Source organism: Carassius auratus, chromosome 43, assembly GCF_003368295.1.
Source record: "Carassius auratus strain Wakin chromosome 43, ASM336829v1, whole genome shotgun sequence".
Lineage (NCBI taxonomy): Eukaryota > Metazoa > Chordata > Actinopteri > Cypriniformes > Cyprinidae > Carassius > Carassius auratus.
In genome coordinates this window covers 3,806,101-3,829,513 of record NC_039285.1, presented here as the reverse complement: position 1 = coordinate 3,829,513, position 23,413 = coordinate 3,806,101, and the positions used below count along the sequence as shown (strand labels likewise).

Genomic DNA, 23,413 nt, shown 5'->3' with positions numbered 1-23,413 from the left:
TTAAAGGTAGCTTTAACTTAAAATAACAGCTAAGATTAACATAGTTGCCATCCACTTTTATTTAGCAAGTTTTAATTAAATTGATCAAAAGTGACAGTAAACAGTTTTCAGTGCTGATAATAAAAGGAAATGTTTCTTGAGCACCAAATCAGCATATTGGAATTATCCCTGACTGTTAGTATGACACTGAAGACTGGTGTAATGGCTGCTATAAATTCAGCTTTTTCCATCAAAGGAATCAAATATAAAATATAAAAATGTAAAATATAAAAAAATATAAAAAGTTATTCAAATTGTAATAAAATTTAGCAATTTTACTGTTTTTATTGTGTTTTTGATCAAATAAATGGAGCCTTTTGTGTTATGCTCTAAATAAATAGAGCATAAGAGACTCAGAAACACTAAAAAATATTAAAACCTTACTGACCCCAGTCTTTTGAATAGTGCATGTTAGCATAAGGTGAAATATTGTTTATAATTTCCGTAATTTAAAGTTTTTAAGAGTGAAATATTTTATAGGAAGAAAATGGAAGGCGGGTTTTTATACAGGGAATGTTTGGATCTCAAAAAGTGGCCATTACAAACTAGAATGGAGGAAAATTAGCTTGGTGACAATCTTTGACTGACATTTGATTGATACTTTAAAGAATTTATTATGCTTGTCAGCCAAAGTACCCATCCAATCTAGCTCTCCCACTAGAATCATGTCTCTCATGAATTCAGTCAAGTGTACACAGCACAGTACTTGCTCACATTTGTATCCACCAGGATACAATATAGAGCTTGAGATGAAAGTACCTCATGTTGACTCAAGCCCTAAGCAGCCATTGCCCCATCCCAGTGATTCATCAGTCAGAGTCTGATGAGTATGCATTTATATGCATGACTGCATTTGAGTTTTAGCCATTTTGCAGTTTAATGTATGGCATATACACACAGATATTAGGAGAGAGACTGTAAGATGCTCATCATGCTGAGTGACAAGCGTATGTGTGTCCGTGACACTGGCAGTGTTATTATCGAGGGATCAGAAGTGAAGATTGTTCCGTTTCCCATCAGCAGTGGCCCAAGTATCGATCTTTTCTGTCAACATACCACTCCTATACGCTGTTTACTGAGGATACACACACCTCATGTGCTTAGTGCAGACTTTATTTGCATGCTACAGGGGCTGTCAAGTGTTTACAGTATTTATACTAACAGTCTGGTGTCTCAAACGTGAGACGCACATCTCACACACTGTATTAGATAGTAAGAAGGCTATCTATTAGCGTTAGTGTTCTTAATCTTAAAAGAATAGATTTCCCCAAAAATAAAATTAATCAGAACAGCTTTGGAGAAAATTTGAATTATGTCAGTAGCTCAGAAAGGGATCCTTTGCAGTGAATGGGTGCCATGGGGAGTACAAACACCTAAGAAAAAAATATCACAATCCACAAGTAATCCACAGAAGTCCTCTATCCATGATATTGTTTTCTGTGGTGAAAAAGTTGCCTGGTTTGAATTGAGAGAGAAACATGCAAAGGTTAACCACCATTTACAAGCAAAAACTTTTTACAAAAGGATTATGGATTAATTTTATTTTTATTTTGGTTGTAAACAGCAGTTTAAATTTAAAACACCTTAAAGATGCAGTAGGTAACTTTTGTAAAAATATATATTTTTTTACATATTTGTTAAACCTGTTATTATGTCCTGACAGTAGAATATGAGACAGATAATCTGTGAAAAAATCAAGCTCCTCTGGCTCCTCCCAGTGGTCCTATTGCCATTTGCTGTTACAGACTGCTCCAGGTAAGAAATCAACCAATCAGAGCTGTGGTCCGTAACTTTGTTTGTGTTCAAAATGTAGAAAAATGTATATAATAAGCGAATACACAAATCCATTTTCCAAACAGTGTTTTTAGCTTGTCCTGAATCACTAGGGTGCACCTATAATAAGTGTTTATATTCGGACTATTTTAGATTGCTTCGGGGATACTGCGACGGAGTAACCCAGTACCTTTGTGATTCTTCATAGACATAAACAGAGAGAAGTAGTTCCAGCTATGATGTTCTTCCGCAAGACGCAAGCAGTTCTGTTTATTAACCGCTAGAGCGTCAAAAGTTCCCTACCGCAGCTTTAATGATGGATTTCTAACAGGCAGCTTTTCACTTCATAAGACATTAACAGCTGGACTAAAGTCATGTGGATCACTTGAGGATTATTGTGATGTTTTTATCAAGTGTGTGAATACTCATTCTGAAAGCATCCATTTGTGAGCCAGTTATTTAATGCTAACTTTTTCCAAATCTGTTGGAGATAATCTGCAGCCTGAGGGTGAGTGTATTCTCAGGTAATTTGGCTGAACTATTCCTTTAAGTACCAAGAAATATATGAGTTAAACCATGGGATCTTCAGTTCTTCAGCCCCATTGATTTAGCTGCAGGAAAAAAATTAAAAATAAATAAAACACATTAATAGGACACTGAATGATTAAACTTGCCCAGACGCAAGCCCTTTACTATACTAGTCCATTTCACACTTTTTATAGCTTTTATCTGGAATTATTAAAATGTAATATATAATTTAATGACATTTTTGCTTTTAAAAGTTGCTTGCAAAACATTTTTTTTTTTTGTCAAAATACTCTGATAGCCTTAAAGGACATTACTGGAGATATATATACATATCTTTTTTTTTTTTTTTTTTTTTTTGGTGCCAGTGTTACAGAAACTATGTAGCAGGAGTTAACTGGGTCACATTAACCAGCAAAACCTCGACCTCTTAGTGCTCATTTCATTTCATTCACAGAAACCAAGTCACTACTCTCACCCACTTAAAATAGACATGCTAATACCTAATTATCATAATCAAATTCTTAATCTATCTCTTCATTATACAATCCAGTTATTTTACACCTCTCACTTATTGTCATAAAAAAAAAATCAGTATCTACTTTCAATATCTCATCACATCTCATCCAACTAGCTCTTTCTCACCATATCTCTCTCTTCACACATCTTTTTCCACATGCTTATCTTATTCTGCTTAATGTTTTATATGTAGTATCCTATTCTAGGCCTTTGGTTCATTGCAGATACTACATCTAATATCTTTTTTTTTCACTTCCATGCTGTTGAATGACTAAATAATATAATTCCCAACATGTCAAAAACTTGAAAAAGTTCAAAACTAACAGTGACTCAAAATTTACATAGACCGAGAACAGTATAAAACAGGGAACTGTTGGTTATTTCAAATTTAATCAGGCGGGTGACCTATTGAGTTACAATATCTTTTAATTTCTGAAACTGCTTCACACAGGCTGTCATAACACTGCTTGTTATGGACTCACACTGTGACTACACATCCAAGTAAAATATGATTATGCTGGTTACAGGAATACAGGTAGAACCCAGTCACATGGTAAAACATGGTTACATGGATGATCACCCAGGCCAGTGGTTCAAGTCCTAGAGAACCCCCACCACTGCACATTTTTATGTCTCTGTTATCTAACACATGTATTTGAGGTCTACAAGTCTTTACTGTCTTCTTTAGCAGAAGAAAGGCATTACCGTTTTTATGGAACAACATGAAGTTGAACAAATGATGACAAAATGCTAATTTTTGTTTAAACTATGAAAAGGTACCTTTTAGCTTTAAAACGGTTAACCCTGTGGTTAAATGAAATCCTGGGTTAGATTGTTCCACTGCTCATAATTTACCCGGAGTAAAGAATTAATCCTGCATATTCATACGCTGACGTTTCACACTACATTCCTAAACACTGGTTTAATGTTCTTGTTTTCTTATTTGCGGAGTCCGTGTTACTAATTGGACCAATGCAGCATACGACCTGTTTACATAATATAGCGGCTCTACCATTGTGCATACTCGTATTATAAATTGCCGCCTTGCTTATTTTTCCATAAGAGTGAGATCGGCCATTTGTAAATTGAATGTGTCTGCCTGACTTCCGGTATCATCCGCTTCCAGGTATTTATAGCTGTAGAAAACAGCTCATTTTGCTGTCTGATGCTGCAGACTGGCATTTCTTGCCATATTATTTTAACGTATTGTCTTAACACACTGGTTTGTGGCGCAAACAGTTTTACCGTTTACTGCACTATGTCATTCTCGTTATTTCTCTACAGCAGCTAATGAATCGTGAAGTCTTCGCACATTCACAGAAATAACTATATTTGTATTATGGGTAAATACCATATCCACAAGACTAGATATGTTAAATTTAAACCCAGCCGCAAAATAGTTGCTTGTGCTCTACAATTATTATTGTCATCACTTCACTCTCCTAAAATAAAAAAGCTCTAAAGACATCTCTTATTATAGAATGGTTTTTTAAGTAAATTGTACATTTTATTTCTTCTTTCTTTTGCTTTCTCCCCTGTATTCCATTTTTGTTCTGAACTATTTGTTTGTAAGGTGGATTCTATTAAGTTTGAGACTATGAATATACTTTTGAACTATACAGTAAATGTAAGAGTGAAACAGCCTTTTCTTCACTCCAAAAAACGCATTTTCAGTTACCCCTCAGCATGTTAACCCTCAATGCTGAAACTTTTTCTGTGACTGTCAAAATATGAGGAATCTTGCCAAAGACCATCTTGGCTTGTAAGGTTGTATTTTTAAATATGGTTCTTTTTTTTTTTTTTTTCAATAACATCTTTAGGTCTTGGATATGGCTTTTGAGCGTCTATGCAGCTGTCTGGAGTCTCTGCTAGCACCATAACAGAGGTAAATACTCCTCATATTACATGACTTGCTGTTTGCACATAGCGTCTCTTCCTCTTTTTTTTCCCCCAGTCCCTAACTTTCTCTCTCTCAGGAGCATCTTCTTTCTCTCCCACTTAAGTTTCCTTCTCTCCCCTATCCTCCATCTGCCTTCTATCAGGCTGTCTCTCTTTATTACAGACCGCCTGCGTCTCTCACCTTGTCCCCTGAAAACCCTGCCTCGCGAATTAGACCCAGAGAGAGACAGAGTGAGTGAACAACCGAACCGATAGAGGACCGAGAAAGCGGCCAAAACCAGCGAAAGTGATGACAGGTTATTTTTCACCAGCCCTCCCTAGACAGCGCAACGCTGTTTTCTCTTCTCCTCTGACACATGGAAGATTTAATCCAGCCATCTCTTGGCGGCCCTTCCGCTCCTGTAACCCAATGAAAGCCATGATTACACACGTTACAGGCAGAGGGGGTCTGGAGACCTCTGCGCCAAAAAAAAAAACGGCCAGAGCAGCAGATTCACCGGGCTCTGCAGGGTAATTCAGAGTGCATGTGGGTGCACATGTGCGGACTTGCCTGTATGTAAAACATTGTCTTTATTGTTATGGAGGTTAATTGTTTGTGCACCAGGTGGGAGACATCTTAAACAATAAAAGTGAATGGTTCACATAGGGCTTGCACGCTGCTGTTTTATATGATTATTCAATAGCTTCCCTCCTCATCTAAATCTCTCCTCTGTTCCTCCCATCCTCTTCTGAAGGAGACACGCTTTGAATAATATTACATGCAGTGGGGCACAAGCATAGGCTTCTATTTTTATATGCAATGTCATATAAGTCATAACAAGTTTATGGTGCTGTATACTAAAAATTAAACCATGTGGATTTCCTTAAGAGACTCTATAACTTGATGCATAATTGCTGTGGCATATCAAAATATGGCACCACTCTTTCTATTCATGCAGTTACTTCTCAGATACAACATTTGTTGGAGATTTTCAAAGTGATTCAGTGGTTTCTGCCGTTTTGCCCTCAAGGAGTCGTGAGACTGTCTCTTTAAGAGTCAAGTGAGTCCTATATCACTGCATGCAATATTTATTCTATTCCACTGCAAGGCCTTAATGGTTATTTTCTCAGCCAGCTGAGTGCACCATAACTCCAGCGCAAAGCAGCAGGGAACATGGAAATCGGAGGGCTATTTTATGTTTAAATAAGAATGTCTAATCTGAGAATGCATTTGGATAAAAGCCTCTCATACACTCAAGATGTCATGACTACACAGATTTATGTATGCAATCTATGATTAAGGTGACTGAACATTTCAATCATTTAACCAACCATACACACATTTCCCTTGCTGACACTTAATAAATCATTTATAAAAGTGACACTATTGTACACCTTCCCTGTTGTCCTTGTATGTTCCCTTTGGAGTGGACTGGGGCCAAACTCTTTTAAAATCATATTATTGAATCGCCTCCAGGACAGAAACTATATTTCTGATGAGCCACCAACCGGCCGCCGATAACAGACTAATCTGATTTGTCAAATTGCATTTACAACACTTTACATTCTTGATAGGATTACTCCCTGCAAAAAATTGGTTGCAGTTCTCTCCTAATCAAGTTAATCATCACTTCCACCTCAAAATGAGTAAAATGAAAAGAGAACAAGGTTCATTAAATACACAGTGTGCCAACCTCAAGTTTAAATATGATTAGTATCAATCTTTCATTTCAGAGAGGGAAACAAGCTTGGAGCGATATTGGTTATGCTTCGAAATCCTGTTTGGAATTGAAAACAGTTAAGCTCGGAGGATTATTTGCATTCAACCGAATCTGTATTTAGTTACAGAACTGCGAAGCCAAGGCACCTCTGCGAAAAGCTTGCTTTTTAGTTCTCCATAAACAAACAATAACTAAAGAATGCTTGGAGTTATGGAGGCTCTCAGGGAAAACATGTCATTTGCAAGGTGATAAATATTTTAGTGTGCTAATTACTTTGGTTGTTAACTTCTCCTTTTGAGAACTGAGGTGTTTGCATGCTAATTGTTCTTTAATGACTGTGTACCGGGTAGTCTTACTCCGCTGGGAGGGATATATACTTACTTTGATTTTCTTTTTCTCATCATTTAGACATGCATTTTTTTATTATGTACTAGAGGTGTTTTCCCGCACTAGCAGCCAGGCATTGCGAGCCAGCTGGCACCAGCACACACACCGTTACGCTTAACATGTCACTGACACACCTCTCTCCCTCTCTCTCTGTATTTCTTCATGATGCGGGGAAATGGAAGCACCTTGGGCAACAGAATGATGCAACGAGACCTGCGGGATGCAGAGTGTGACCGGACATTCCTCACAGGGAATCTGTCACAAGACAACATCTGTCCTGACGCTCCACTAACCTGGCTTTTATTGTTCATCTACAGCATCAGGTGACTGTCATATCTGTCTGTCTGTCCGTCCATCTGCCATCCGTCCTACAGTACATTATCTCTAAATGAAGTGCATTAGGTAACGAATGTGCTACTAGCCTTACAATAATTATTCAAGTTACATATGGTTTCCAAAATGTGTTTTTGTTTGTTTGAATAGATATAATGCCACATAAAGATTCTTAAGAGACTGTTTCATTTGTAATTATTATCAAACTCAAAAATAAAAAATGAGAAGGAACATTTTACACAAAAGCAGAAACAAAAAGAATTAAAAAAAGATGATTTTGAACAGAATCCAAGAATATATATACTATATAAAAAATCTTTGCCTTCATCCTTTTCATCCTACTAATCTCTGTCATTTTGACACAATTTTATGAGTTTTTAGAGTTTTGGTTTGGTATAAATTTAAAAGTGATCAGGGGTGTACTGAATTGAATATATAACTGCATTTTTTTTTACATTCATCGTGTTGATTTTTACGTTTTGGGCATTTATGGCAGAAATTAAACTCTTCAATTTTAGTAATAAAAAAAAAATTATGCACCACTGCAGTCCCGTGTGTTGCTGTCCTCACTAAAGCTGTGCCTACAGCCCATCATCTCTTCTTTAGAACATTTCTTTTGAGAATAGTTGAATACGTGACTTGCTGACTCCAGACCAGCATGCTGTCCGCTCCTGTTGAGATACAACGGTGAAATACTGTTTATTCTCTTTCCTTTCACTGTAACAGCAGGTGTCCATACAATGGCGTGCACACAAAAATATCTTTGTTTTTATTAATTTTAATTTAATTTAATTATTTAAATCATCCATTAACCAGGTTCAGGTCTGACAACCAAAGAACAGTTTCCATTCATAGGATGGCATCTAATTTAATGAAGTCTCCAGCTCACCTCACGTATTCTCATACATGCTTTGTTGTTGCTGTTTCTTTCAAATGTCAAGTTCATCCTCTGTTCTTGTTTAGCTCGCAATGTCCCTTTTCTTGCTAAAACCTGCTCAGTGATCTCATTTATTAAATGTCATGTTGGAACTGCGCTGGCGCAGAATGAGTGCTGTCAGAAAAATCAGAGTCGCACGGGCCTCAGACGCCCCATCCCATCAACATGTTCAAACTCTGTGTAAACGATTGGAGGAGTTCTATTATGTGAGAATATTATATTCAGCTGAAACAGTATTTTACACTCACAATCACAACTATGTCATTAACTGATGTTAACATACCAACTTAATGTAGGCTACTTGAACTATTAAATTCTGATTTGTGGAATATAACAGATTGTACTGGCTTTTTTATTTACGTACTATAGCCAAAAATACATACAGGCCTAGACAGCACAGTGTTATAAAACACAATTTCGAATAAATAACAAACAACTAACCTTAAAATAAAAAAGTAACACCCTTATGAAGTAAATAAAATATATGTAACTTAAATGCGAAAGAACTTGCAGGAACATATTTTACTATTTTCTTTCAGGAATATGTTTTTTTTTACCTTTTTAAACTATTTTAAGAAGCAAAACATAGTTTTCAGATTGTAATGGTACATGCTATTTTTTTTGTTGAATGTTAATAAATTGTTGATGAAAATAAAGTAGCTATAGTAGTTCATTCAAGTCCAACCTCCCTCCCCACCCCCACAATGAAATTACACTTATAGTCTATCAAATCTAATATAAACTCTTTCATTTACATTTTATAAGGTAACCAATTAACACCTGTCTACTGTAGCATTTTTTTCCCTGTTAAAAATATTTTGTATCACAATAGTCCTCCCTGCTTAAAGTTGGCTTGTCCATCTGTAGAGGAATATCTAATCATCACTGATTTCGTGAAGTGTCCTTATCAGAGCAATAGGTGTCCGATAGTGAGCAAAAACAACTTCGTGAACTTCTTCCATCCGGCGTTCTTGAAGACAACCTCCGCTTTGCTTCCGCTCGCTCACAATCCATTTATCTTGAGTAATAGTTTAACAGGGCACGGAAGAACAAACTGCGTCCTTGTGTCCGGTAGAAAGATGACAAAATAACGCGCCCCCATTTCCCGAAGATCTGGGAGTCATCCCCTTCTGTCTGCTGAGAAGAGTCCACCTGTAAGAAACTTCTTTTGAGGGGTGGGACCCCACCGGCGCTGTCACGAGAAGAGGCGGTCCGTGCACTGGCTTGGAAAAGGATTGGAAAAGTAAAGCCCGTCTCTTGCGCTGATTAGGGGCTCGGAGGGGAGGGCGGGAGGATTGCGCTCGCGAGCCTTTGTGTTTCACTTCTAATATCTCACATATCAATAATTGAGCGCGCGAGTAGACGGACCCCACGCGCTATGTATTCTACTGCGCGCGAGCTCTGTAAGGGCCTTGTTCCGCTTAAAGTCGGCTCTTCCATTTACGGACTGAGACGGGAACGAGAGGGAAAACTCTTGTAGTTTTGACTTGAACTGTTTGGAAGGACTTCGTTTTACATTGAGGACAGGTTTGGGATTTGAGCGTGCTGTGTCTGTGGGAGAAGACTGCTGTTAGTCGCGGAGTGAAGTTGGCATGATGTTGACGTTGGTGCTAGGCGCAGTGTGGTTCGTGTGTCATGTATACGCACAGAACGAGACAGAACCCATCGTACTGGAGGGGAAATGCTTGGTCGTGTGCGACTCAAATCCCACTTCGGATCCCACTGGGACGGCTCTTGGGATATCGGTGCGCTCGGGAAGCGCCAAAGTGGCTTTTTCCGTGGTGAGGAACACGAACCACGAGCCGTCGGAGATGAGCAATCGAACAATGGTGATCTACTTTGATCAGGTAAATTTTCACTGTGGTTATAGGCACTTCTTTTGTTTCATTACTTTTTACCCGTTCGCTGTTGAATTGCGGGAGGATTTGTATGTCACCGTTGCAAATACAAATAGATCACAAAATCTAAGAAATATCACAGCAATCAAACATTTAACTGATATGTGTAGTCTGGGGAGGCGTCATATTCCCTTTCACTTCCTTAAATGTCAATTACAGGCTAATGGCTTTCTATTATATCTAATAGCCTTGAACTTCTTTGTCGTGTCATGAAACTCTCCTCCATCTCTTCTTTTAATAAATAATGAATCACCAAATGCTTTAAACGGTTTGCTGCTTTATACCAGCAAGCTCCCATTGAAAAAATTCAAGTAAAAGCCAATACGTTTTTAAGAGACATCACCTACTGTAGCCTGTTATTTGACTTCCTGTCTGATGTCTGCACCTCTTTAGGTACTTGTGAACGTTGGTAGAAGTTTCGATGAGGAAAGGAGCAATTTCTTCGCCCCGCGCAAAGGGATATATAGTTTTAATTTCCACGTAGTGAAAGTGTATAATCGTCAAACGATCCAGGTAAGTGCACACACCTTTATTTTCACCTGTCTCTGGAGTGTTCTGTGGTGCGTGTGGGACAGTAAAGTGTGTGGGAAAATGTGAAAATTTCAGTTGTATAGACAGGAATGCTTTCGTTTATTTTCTCAATTAGCACAAGATTAACAACCAGCCTAAAATTTGGCTCGTAGACAACACTGGCGCGTGTTCAGGACCATGGACAGAGAACGCGCGTGACAGATTCGCCTCCTGGTTTTAGTTGAAATCTGCACAGCACACACACACACACATCACATTTCCCTATTCATTACTGAAATGCACTGACTTATTGAAGACAATGAGTTGGGAGTTGTGTATGTGTAAACGACACGCACAAACAAATATAAGATGAGACGATACATATATTGAAACTAAAGCTCTAATACAACTATGATAATTTAATTAGGACACAATAAAGGAGAAAACATGTGAACAGTCTTGCATTGAAAGATCTATTTAGTTTTTATGTTGTTTTTTTTTTTACGGTGCTCACAGAAATTACAAAAAATATGTGTACCTTATACGTTTATTTATACCTTTTTATCAGATGCAACGATTTTGCGCAAAATCAGGTCAGTACCAAATGAGGATCTTATGGGCTATTAGATTATGCTGTGAATTAAGTGTGAAAGGACAGACTTTTTAAGACAGAATGGTGTTTTCAATGGATTTGTTTTAAAATAAAAGTATTGTCATAATAATGCTTAGTTCATTCATATGTGTCCAGACCAAACAGAAAGTTTTTGTCATTTAAATGCATATTATCTTGCACAGATCTATCATTGATTTAATTTTTGTTTTTGTATAGTCCTTTGTTTTAATCTGTTCAGTACCACCTTTTTTGTGAAAAGAAAAAAAAAGTTGTTTTCAACTCCCTCCATATTTTTGGCTAGAGTTACACAGCTGACTATGTGTGAAATATTTTGTTTATCTGACAGGATAAATATTTCCTTTGTTGTTCTAGTTACATTCACACTTGGTACTTCAAAGAAAACATAAATTACACTCTGTTGATCTGAGCGGGAGGAGCAGGCCTCTCTATTAGCATGCACAACATATGACACACACACACACACAGATAGAGAGAGAGAGTGATCTGAAAGGCTCCATGGATAATCAAGCAACACATATAGTACCTATACGGATCCCAATCAGTTGTTTGGAAGTAAGACCGCATTCATTGACTATACATATATTTTGTCTATTTTATTGCAGTTTCTTTCAGCTTAAAAACCTCTGGTCATATCCCTATAATCAATTTTATATTCTCTCACAGAGTAATGTACTTCAATACCCAAAGGACAATACATCTGACAACATTGGTGACTGATGGACAAAAGCTTTTTAAATTGTGTTCTGGTTTAGGTGTCACAATCAAGTGATCACATTCTGTATTTAAAATTCTAGTCAGTTGTTTTCATTATAAGTTAATTTGCATCATAAAACTCACAAACATAATTTAGTTAACACCTATTTTGTTGGCTTTGGGGATACTGACACAGACTGAGGAGTCTAATTGTCACAGAAAGTTATTCTTATACAAAGCTTAAAGCAACAATTTTCAATAGACAAAGCTGCAGACAGCTGCATTTGAATATTGATTACTGCCCATATTTTGTGGAGCACAATTCTCTATGAACCCACAGATGTGACAGACGGTAATTAAGAAAATTACTCTCTGACCTAAAATAATGCCCTTGTGAATAGATATGACAAAGGAGGAGGAAAAATATTTTGTCGTCTCGCTCATGTCCAACCATTATGTATGACTGAGACAGGCAAAGGGACTGAGAGAGAGAGAAAGAGAAAGAGAAAGAGAAAGAGGGGGGTTGTCCTCCATCACTTCACTGCGTCATTTGGACAGGAAGCTGTCTGTCGGTTCAGTTGAATGCAGCATTAAATTGTGTGTTAAGATCCGTTCACATTATCTCACATCTTGTTTTTGAGTTTTTCCACACAATGGTTCATTTGTATGTTTTACATGTATTTGAAGAATGAGGACGTAATTAGAATCACAGGGCCTTTTTGACAGGTTAAAGTCAGCCGGAAAAATTATATATGAGTGTCACGTGTGAAAAAGTGCATTGAGTCATGAGTCATGATGAGGGTTTGTTATTAGTGAGCCTTTTGTGGCTTTTTATCTCCGTGTAAGAGTGGTTTATTATTATGTAATGGTGGTTTTGCATATTGATAATGATTGTATCTGATCGTCATGCACAACATTCAAAGGTGCCTTTCCAATAATCACAAGCTTATTCCTCCCTGAGAGTTCTTAATAGTATCATTTTCACCCTTCTTCTGGCTCTGTCTGAGAAAGGCTGGCAAAGAAAAACGGACACAAATAAAGCAATGTGCCATTTTCATTTCCCCTGGCAAAGACCCATAAATGCTTTGATCAACGTTTATGATTTTGTGGGGAGCTATCTACTATATTATCAAGGGACTTGTCAGCGAGCAAAAGAAAGGGAACAAACATGTATAGATTATGCATGTTATTGTTGGTTAGCTTAAAACAGGCTTTTATTTGTCCCATTGGTGTTTTGTATGTGTGTTTTATTCAGCCGAGCAATACCTGTTTAGTTCAAAATTCACTTTTCAGCTTCTTTAAGCAAAATTAGACAGAAAAAAGAAAGTACGTCGTTTTGCACCAGTGGGATTCGACCAGCTAATTTATATGCTTCCATGTTACAGGTGAGCCTGATGCACAATGGCTGGCCAGTGATCTCCGCCTTCGCCGGTGATCAGGACGTCACACGCGAAGCGGCCAGTAACGGTGTTCTGATTCAAATGGAGAAAGGTGACCGTGCCTACCTCAAGCTGGAGCGAGGCAACCTGATGGGCGGCTGGAAGTACTCAACCTTCTCCGGCTTTCTGGTTTTCCCTCTGTAGAGGAGGGGCAAGCCACAGAGGGACTATTGCTCTTTAGATGGACAGCTTGTGGGAGACAGAAGGGATATGAAGGCAGATGAGAGATAGAATGATAGTGAGAATGTAAAGAAGACATATAGGAAGACTAAATTTAGTGTGGCAAGCTCTCAGTCGCACTTACTTTGCTCTGCTGCTTGACTACAGCTCTGGACAGCCAAAACTTTTTTTTATTATCCTTATGGTAATTGAAATAATATGGAAAGAAAGCACACCGTGGATCGTAGCCCTTCCCACCTCCCTCTTACTCATCCCATCAAAGTCCACCCTCAAATGTCTTCATCTGCTTTAAGGATTCCCCTTCAATAGTCCAGACCCCCATTTCACACAGGTCACATCCTTGTATATTCTCTCCATACGTACATACTGTGTCAAATGTCATTGTCATTCCACTCAGTCCATAAGCCCCTTCTTTTCTGGCTTCCTCCAGCTCACCCTTTCTTGTCTCTGAGAGGGTGTCTTTGCTCTGTCATGAATGAAGGATCTCTGAATCCCCACAAAAAGACTGCATACTGGATATATACATATATAAATAAATTAAAAAAAGTTTCTATATGATTATGATATACTCAATGCCTAATTGAATCTGGTCGACTCTGTATTTCTGTATTTCAGTGTTAAAACTTAGTGATTGTGAGTGGATTTTCAGGCTGCTGTCCAACTACAAATGCTTCTTGTTTTTGGTTTCTGTCAAAAAATGTGGCTAAGATGAACTATATCAGAAATACTATGAAGTAAAACGTTTTATTATCATTGATTGTAAGATATATGTGAATATTTAACAGAGAAAATCCTCCCTTTTAATCAATTAACCATTGTTTTTTTTTCTTTGATTCAATAAAAATTAAATGGTACTTTCTTAATCTGATGCTGTGATTTTGAAATTTTAATATTGTTGCCTACAGGTTTTACAGAGCTACAAACACAAATCATTTCACTAAAGTGACTTCAGACAAAGCTCTCTCTCTGTATGTGTGTGTGTGTGTGTGTGTGAGTGCCACAGAGACACAATGACACAGTCTCAGTGTGTCTTATTGTGCTCTCTCATGATGTAGATATGCTTGGCTGGTCTCTCTCTCCCTGTCTCCATCTCTTTCTCTCTCTACCAGGTGACTGGGGCCTATCTCTGCTGCACTCAAGGCTCTAATGAGCTCCTGGGGGAAAATTAGTGCTTGCATAATAAGCAAACCCCACTGTTTACACAAAAATCATGTTGCGTGTTCGTCTTTCCTACTATTTTTCTTTCATATTTACCTTTGCTTTGTCCTTGAGTCAATTCATACCATGAAAGGGATTTTAATCCATGTGACTCTTGGCTTAATTTGATGAAAGTCTCCATCATCCTATATTTATTTTAGCTGTAATATGCACAAGAGCTGTAACCAAACCAAAAATACTCATAATTGGACAGAAAAGTTGAAATTGAGTCATATTTGTATTTGCATAATAACAAACACAAAATGAGAGATGAACTCTCACCTTATTCTTCTAACATAGTAACAGGAGCTCAGCATTCTGACATGCGATGCTTACCTCAGCATTTTATATCGCTATCACTTCACAATGCAAAATAATGTTGCGTTTGAGGGCCCTCTCAAGAAAACTTGTGAAATGTTAACACTGCAACATAGGAGTCAATGTGTCCCTGCTGGTCGGTGCCCAGACAGTACAGGCCTGTTTAAAATCACTCATTAGTGTCTGCACACTTATCATTTGTCTGAGCAGAACTATGGAATGAAAGCTGAGGGACACGTGGGAAGTGAAGGGGAAAGGATTATGGTTGGTTGATGTTTAAGTGCAATGCAGCTGTGGCCTAATGGTTGGAGAGTTGGACTTGTAACCTGAAGGTCACAGGTTTGAGTTTCAGTGCCAGCAGTAGTTGTAGGTGAGGGGGAGTGAATGAACAGCGTTCTCTTCCACCCTCAATACCCATGGCTGAAGTCCTCTTGAGCAAGGCACTGAACCCCCAGTTGCTCCCCAGGTGCTGGAAAAAATAGCTGCCCACTGCTCAAGGTGTGTTCCCTAATCACTGTTAATGTTCATAAAATTATAGTCTGAAAATGGAGTATAAAAGGAAATATATATATATATATATATATATATATATATATATATATATATATATATATATGTATATGTATATGTATATGTATATGTATATGTAAAGGTGTTGGTTGTTTTGTATCTTATTTGAAAAATCAGGCTTTTATGGTCCATAGTTAGTGCGAATATGGAGCTGACACTCAAGGAAGAAAACAAGGTTAAATTATAAACTTTATTTCAGAGGCCAAAAATCAAGTAAGCTAAATATAAACAATTTTGTGCAGTTATTTATGACGAGAAAATTTAATGTAAATCCAAAATTACTAACACTATAACAGGCTAACATAAATTAAAAATAAATATCAGTTGTCACATTGTCCAAAAAATATCTTAGAAAGATGGTATTTAAATGCTTAATTTTATGACCAAATCTCTATAGTTTTCATTTTAGGGGGACAAATCATATAATGCAATGCAGAGTGAGAGATGTATAAATAAATCATCGTCAAACGCCTGTTGTACAAACTACTGTACACACACACACACACACACACACACACACACACACACATATATATATATATATATATATATATATATATATATATATATATCTTTAAAAAAATCTACATTGATAATCAAGTTGTATATTAAATATGATTCAGTAGGTTTTATAGAGTTAAGTTGCCCACTGTCAGTGCATGAACTTGTTCTTTATCTTAGCACCTTCCTCCAGTCAACGGTGGAGGAAGATGCACTACACGTTGAATTCTGACCAACATTTATTACACTCTTAAATCAGCCATAAGATAAAAGTCATCAGATAAAAAGAGAAGTCAGTCATCTGGGTTTATGTCGGCGTGTCAGCGCGGTGTTATGAAGAGGGGTAGCTTAAAGGTTGCGCGACATAGCCAAATGTTCTCTACTGTGGCTCGTGCCAGGTGCCTCTCTGGTCGCGAGCCTGGTCCGTTGACTGGAGGAAGTTGCGTCATCCCATCTCTACTGCTCTGACTAGATTCCCGGAGACTACGGCCCCTCGAAAAAAGGCTGCGTGACATCAAACTTAAATATTGCTACGTTTCCATGTACACACATAGTAAGATTATTATTAATAAATCAGGAAGTGGGTTGAATTAATATGTTTACGACGAATGCTTAAAGCTATTTTTAATCCGTTTAAACGCTGTTGCATTTGGGTGAATTGTCCTAAAGTTGGACAGTGTCTAATATGGGACACTTAATGTTTCGTGTTAGCTCCCCCATAAATACATGAATGCCAGTAAAACTCTGGGTTACCAAAGCTGGGGGCACATCCTGGGGTTTTAAAAAAGGTATTAGTTGTGGATTTAATGTTTTGGTTACACATCACATTATATCACAGAAATCTGAAATGCAAAAAATGTCCAACATTAGGGCAATTCACCCTACTTAAATTATTCGGTCAGAACTGTGATTGCTTAGACATCCATTTTTTTTATATATCAGTGACTATTTCTCACAATTTTGTCTTTATTTTTTATTTTTATTTTTATTTTATTTTTATATTTTTTGTGTTTTGAGTCAAAGTGGGATTTTTTTGTGTGTGTAACCAAGTCCAGCAAGAAGAGAAGCTTAGACACATAATCACAGAAAAATTTCTTACAGAATGCTTATATTCAGATAATATCAAATGTTATTACCATACAGTGATAGCTTTGGATGCCATACCATACATAGTAATGCATATTAATCAATATTCAAGTCCACTGTATAAGATGCTATTCAGTATATATATATATATATATATAATTTTTTAACTTTTGCTCTTGATTGACCTTATATATTTAAAAAAAATATTTACAATTTCTTTTTGCCAGTCTTTTATAATATATATATATATATATTTATAGAATTTTTTAAATATAACTCATTTTTTAAATATAAATCCTTATTTAAAGATAAGGCCTTGATAACGGAATAAATGAGTTGAGTGTAATCTGTATCTTTCTTCTCTGTCAGACACAAAATTTATTTTTACTGAGTCTTGGCAAAGGACAACGTCTTTTTGTCCAATGTTTGCAAACCTCGCCAATTTCAAAATATAGCTCCCAAAACCATGCCCAGTGACAAGCAATTAGAGGACGGCTCAGTGGTAGTTATTTCTTTAAATGCTAAGGCAAAAAGAGAGGTGAGAGAGAGAGAGCAGCAATTAAAAGGGAAAGTGGTGAGACACTGCAGATTGAATTTTAATTGCCATACGAGGAACCATATTAGTAATGTTTACTTTAACTGATGTTTACTTTAACTGTGATGCTCGAACAGGAGTGGAGTAATTATAACGGCCTCTGAAATGAAATGAACTGCTTGCTGAATTTGATTTGTGCTGTAGAAGCGCGTGACAGAGTTGTTGACATCATTTTATCTGCTTTATCAGGGTTATTTGCTCACGTCACACCAACGCTTATAATTGCGCAGCATCATCAACATCTGCTGCAGGTGGCTTGGGTTATGAGAGCTCGGTGCTGTGCAGGGTATTTTGCTTCTAATTTGATATTACTGTATTATTTATCCAGAGAAGTGGTGTTTGAGGATTTCAGACTCATAATGTGCTTGGTAAAAAAATAAAAAATTAGGCCTACATCCAGTAACAGATAGAGACAGTGGACTGTAAATGTACCTTCCTTATGTAGTGGTAAATTATCCTCAGATCATGAATTTGTAGCACTATTTAAAAATGACATTTTTGCTTTTTGAAGTGTTCGCTAAATCGCCATATAGTTTAATCTCAACTCTACATCTTGACATTTGTTAAATTATGCATTTTTATGAACTTCAGTTTCTCCATGCTTTATGCACTTATGAAATACCGAAAGTGTTTGGGTATAGTTTAGTCTATTACTTTTTCAGACTGCCTTGACCCTATGAAATAGGTTTAATCGTTTTTAGTCTGTTTAGTGTACTGCTAAATATAATATTACATATTTACTAGTATACTTTATCAGATAAACACATTTTAAATTTGTAATGTTTCTCTTGTGGGAAAGAGATCAAGTAAAGTGATGGCTCATCCTGAACTATATTTACAGTATGTTATCAAATATATTCTCTAGAATGACAGTCACATGCCCTAATACTGCCCTGCCAACAACTAGCAAATCAAGGTTCCTGTAGCTCAATTGGTAGAGCACTGTGCTATTTAGCGGACGCTTTTATCCAAAAGCGACTTACAGTGCATTCAGGCTATACATTTTTACATATCATGTGTTCCCGGGGAATCAAACCCCCAACATTGCGCTCGATACCACAGTGCTCTACCAATTGAGCTACAGGAACACAGTGTAAAGTGTAAAGCATAATGGTTTATAATTCATAATTTCATTGTCCTCATGTGTATGTTGCTTTAGATAAAATTTGCAAAATGACTAAATGTAAATAAATTTTTTTTAATTCAGTTCTGTTCCACCCTAATTCCAATGGGCTGACAAACTATGTTCATCAGGTGATTTCATGTATGGAGATTTGTATTTATTTATTATTATTTAAAGAGGTTACACGTTTGAACAAATGTTTGAAAATAACATTGTTGAATTAATGGATACCAAGTTAACTTTGATTTTATATAATCGAAAGAACTAAAGAATATTTGTTGTCAATAAGCACTAGCCTGCTTCTGCACAGACTACTGAGATGATGACCATATGACCCTCACATTTTGCTTTGTATATTTAAGCATCAGGCAACTGTACATTTTTGAATTTATTTATTTTGCTCTTTTTATTGGCATGAATGATCAAAGGCAAATGTGTCATAAAACAAACACATTTTCTGGGTTGGACGCATTTGAAACATTTCATGAAGAGTTATGTGTTTAATGGCTTGAAGTGAATTTGGGGATTTATTGTTTCTCTAAATTTTTCCATGGGGAAATAAGATTGTGAACTGGAAGGTATTGATGATATTGTCAAACGACTGAACACAAGACACTTTAAATATTTAAAATGTTAAGAACTGATGTTTCAGCAGATTGTGTCACCTTTTAAAGCCAAACAATATGTCACTTCAAGTGTTAACCGTTCTCCACTGTCAGTCAAATTATCAGTTGGGGACCTGTCGTAGAAAATGTTCTTGGGTGCTAAATTATGTCTTCAATTATTTAGAATATACAGTTGTTTCGTCTTGGTCTTGGTCATGGTCATGTTATGTTATCTCAGGGGGGATTCAGATTTATATTCGTTTTTCTTTTCTTTTTTCTCAATAGTCTAATAACAATCTGAGTGATGTTCAGTTTCTCTTAGTATTTTATTTTTGCCTTCTACAACTTGTGGGTGAAAAGGCTTATTATGTTAATGGGGAACAATTGAATGTTAGTGTAACAAATTATCTCTGCAAATGATATCATTGTGCAAATTAATCACCTTCCCATAAACAACACCGGCATGCTTAAACTGAGAGAGAAAGAGAGAGAGGTTTTAATCATGCTCATAATTAGTTTATGTGTGCTTCATTTAGCTACAGCATGTTTATCTGAGTCCTGTTGTACTCACTTTAGTAGGTTAATGTGTTTTCTGGATACAAACAAAAATTGCAATTATCTCTTTAATCAAATTAGGCACATTTTGGGTGCATACACCTAGTCTACCATCTACCACACTTATGAAACCAAAGTATGAGTTGAGCTGTTACCAGACAACAGCATTTCATAAAATATATCATCATTTGCTCTGTGCTGTGCTGTTTTTTTCTGATTGTTTGTCTATGTCAAAATGAGTTGGTGAGAATAAGAAAGGGAGTATGTGGATTCAGAGAGCACGATTTGGCTGGGAGGAATGACTTGGTTTTGACTTGAGTGAAAACACAAGAATTGGAATAATACGTTTATTTCCTGACACATGTCTAAGAGCTCTTTAGCAGCTCTTAAAATGTCACCAGGCTCACGTTTGCCATTAGTATAAAGGGCTGCAAATCTACAAGTCATCAAATATGGATGTAGGACCACGGAGGGAGGGAAAATTATATGGAGAGAGGAGAATAATTGTATGACTGCCTAAGTATTTAAGATAAATCCTAATTATGCCACAGAAACCTGCACGGGGGGCGGATAAGAGGAAAATGGGGCTTGAACGTAATGTTTCTAGTTGTTTCAAGAGGGTTACAATCTGACACAGTCATTTGAAGTGAATTTGATTCTTTATTGTTTTAATTGCAGATGAATTGGGTTCAGTTTTATTAGATTTTTTTTCATTATTAGGGTTATTATACAGTAGTTAACTAAAACTATAAAATAAATTGGTTTAATTTCTTAAAACAATAAAATATAGTTGTAGTGAGAAAGCAATCCGATCCAACAGACCAATGAACCAGGCTATATCCAATGTATAATGGATAATTGTGTAAGTTCCGTGAAAAGCAGTAGATGGTCCCGTTGTCCCAATGTGCATACTATACACCCTATCTGCCCTGAATAGTATTGAAAATTACTAATATCACATAGAATTTAGAATGGATAGTATGCTAGTATTCTATTTGTATAGAATGGCCAGTATGATGGTATTCTGTTTAGAATAGAAGAGCCAGAGCCCCTGCCCCCATCATGTGCACCTTCTGCAGAGGCACCATCGAGAACATCCTGACTAGCTGCATCACTGTGTGGTATGGTGCCTGTAACGCGTCCTGCAGGAAGACTCTTCAACGCATACTGAGAAGATCATTGGTGTCTCTCTCCCCTCCAGGACATTTATGGAACCTGTCTCACCTGTTAAGTCCTATGCATCGCAGGTGATCCCACTCACCCGTCAAACGGCTTCTTCAGTCTGCTACCATCAGGGAGGAGACTGAAGAGTCCCTAGGCCAGGACCAGCAGACTGAAGGACAGCTTCATCCATCAGGCTGTCTGGAAGCTGAACTCCCTCCATGCACCACTGAACTCTGAACCTCAGCACTAGCCACTTTGTACAGTTTGGGTCTGCTCACTACCTAATTCAGCATTGACACTTTAACCAGACTAAATAAGCTCTTTTGCACTACAATAAATATATCTGCACTGTTTACTTCACTGGTATGCACTCTATTTTAAAAATGTTTTCCCGTCGAGTCCTGGACACCTGTTCAAAATGATAAATTAATATAATGACAGCTAAAAATAAAATAAAGCTGTTGTCATTCCATCATTCCAATAAAAAGCAACATTGTAATAATTCTAATCCCTGTATTGGTAAAACAAAATAACAATCAAATCTACAGGTGTGAAAGCATCCCTAGCCTGTAAAAATGGTAACAACCTGAAAAATTAAAACCAAAGTTTGAGTTAATGTAATCTTGTTGAAACAGATTTCACAAAATTGGTATTGATGAAAGTATCGTTCAGGAACCGGTATTGAAGTCAATGTATCAGTATCGAAAATATTTGAACGATACCCAGCCCTAGTGAACAGAGGATCCCGAACATTGTCTGTCTAGTTGCGGTGACACTGACTTCTCCAGTCTCACACTTGCCAGTATAATCTGTTCCATCTCTCACATACCTTGGTCCCCGCAGCCATTGAAGATGATGAAAACTTCTCTAGTGACATTTAGTAACCTTTTCCACCAAGAGACAGGAGAATGGAGATCTGAAAGAGTGAGGGGGGAGTGAGGGAGGGCCTGGCATCTATATGTGGCATTCTTCTTTGTGTCTCCTCACCACATGTCCTCTCTTCCTTACCTTTTTTTTCAGCCCACCTCAGTCCTTGGCACTGGTCATTATGAGATGTATTGTGCAGAAGCTTTATCCAAAGTAATAGTAGCTTGTGTTTGTGCACCACTGTGATCATGAAAGCTGTGTAGGGAGGGGTACTGTCCCTTAATATATCAGGAACATCTCTCATAATAGTCTGCTGAATGTTATGAAGTGAAAATTGAAAAGAGTCTTGTCAAAGAGGGTAGGCAATGATGCCCTGGTCCTGTTATGGGGGTGGAGGGTGGGGGGGCTATGTGTAGTTTGTCTACTGAGGTCCCCTATGGCAGAAGTGTTATACACATTTACTAGAGTAAACTAAAAACAAACAAACAAGAAATGGAATAAATAAGTTAGCAAATAAAGCTTGTATTGTGCAGCTTGTGTGGTCTGTAGCCCTATGTTACATGGTTTCATGGTTGTCCAAAATATTATTTATTTAAAGTATTTTAATAAACATAAGGTTAATGTGGTAAGTTAATTTACATCTGAATCTTATGAATCCATAATAAAGCTAATTTATCAACATGATAAAAAAAAAAAACAATGCTTTAAACACAACAAATACCTTTCAGTCTTTTTGGTGGAAGTAATACAAAGGCAAGACTGTTGGACATGATTTGCAAAGTTTCAAATAGTTTGACACTTCTACGCTTTTATCCAAGGAGACGTCCACCAAAACAAGGAACTGCAAACTAAATTGTGATTTTGTGCCTTTCTGATTATAGCATGAGGTGTTGCTGAACTAACAATCTCAGGCTTCTGGAGGAGATAAATGATTTGGTTGGGAATTAAATGACCACAAGACGATATTTTTGTCAAAAAACAATAGTCCACGAAATCACTGATTAGCACCCGTAAATGTTGATGTTCCTGGGGCTAAAGTGGTAGAGCATTGCATTAGGAGGGCAAGGTTGTAGGTTCAATTCCCAGGGAAAACGTGTTACAGTAGGTAAAAAATGCTTTGGATAAAAGCGTCTGCTTAATTCATACATTTAAATATAATTTAAATATTTGTGCATATACCCATATAAAACAATTGCAATTGTCTTATAAACAATAATGTCACAAATGAAAATTTTAAACCATACTTTGTCTTTTCTCTTGGGATTCTCTCCCCTCAGGCTATTTAGTTTTTAGAGTGAGTGTCCTGTGAAAACCATTTGTAATGTATGGAAAAAGATTCTGTGCTTCTGGGACAGGAAGAAATGGC

The 23,413-nt window shown here is 37.1% G+C and overlaps 1 protein-coding gene across 1 annotated transcript; it reads left to right on the top strand.

Annotated features, from left to right (window-relative positions):
• The first annotated feature begins 8,802 nt into the window (after window positions 1-8,802).
• Window positions 8,803-14,308, top strand: LOC113061475 (cerebellin-1). The gene is made up of 3 exons (XM_026230608.1): window positions 8,803-9,959; window positions 10,404-10,523; window positions 13,233-14,308. Exons 1-3 carry the CDS (start codon window positions 9,705-9,707, stop codon window positions 13,428-13,430), a joined length of 573 nt encoding a protein of 190 aa, XP_026086393.1. The 5' UTR covers window positions 8,803-9,704; the 3' UTR covers window positions 13,431-14,308.
• Window positions 14,309-23,413: the final 9,105 nt, after the last annotated feature.

What these genes read in the sequence shown, in the direction of transcription:
- LOC113061475 (XM_026230608.1), top strand. Translation starts at nt 9,705, where the DNA reads ATGATGTTGACGTTGGTGCTAGGCGCAGTGTGGTTCGTGTGTCATGTA. An exon ending in TGGTGATCTACTTTGATCAG is followed by an intron (nt 9,960 to 10,403) that starts GTAAATTTTCAC and finishes GCACCTCTTTAG; the next exon opens with GTACTTGTGAACGTTGGTAG. An exon ending in ATAATCGTCAAACGATCCAG is followed by an intron (nt 10,524 to 13,232) that starts GTAAGTGCACAC and finishes TCCATGTTACAG; the next exon opens with GTGAGCCTGATGCACAATGG.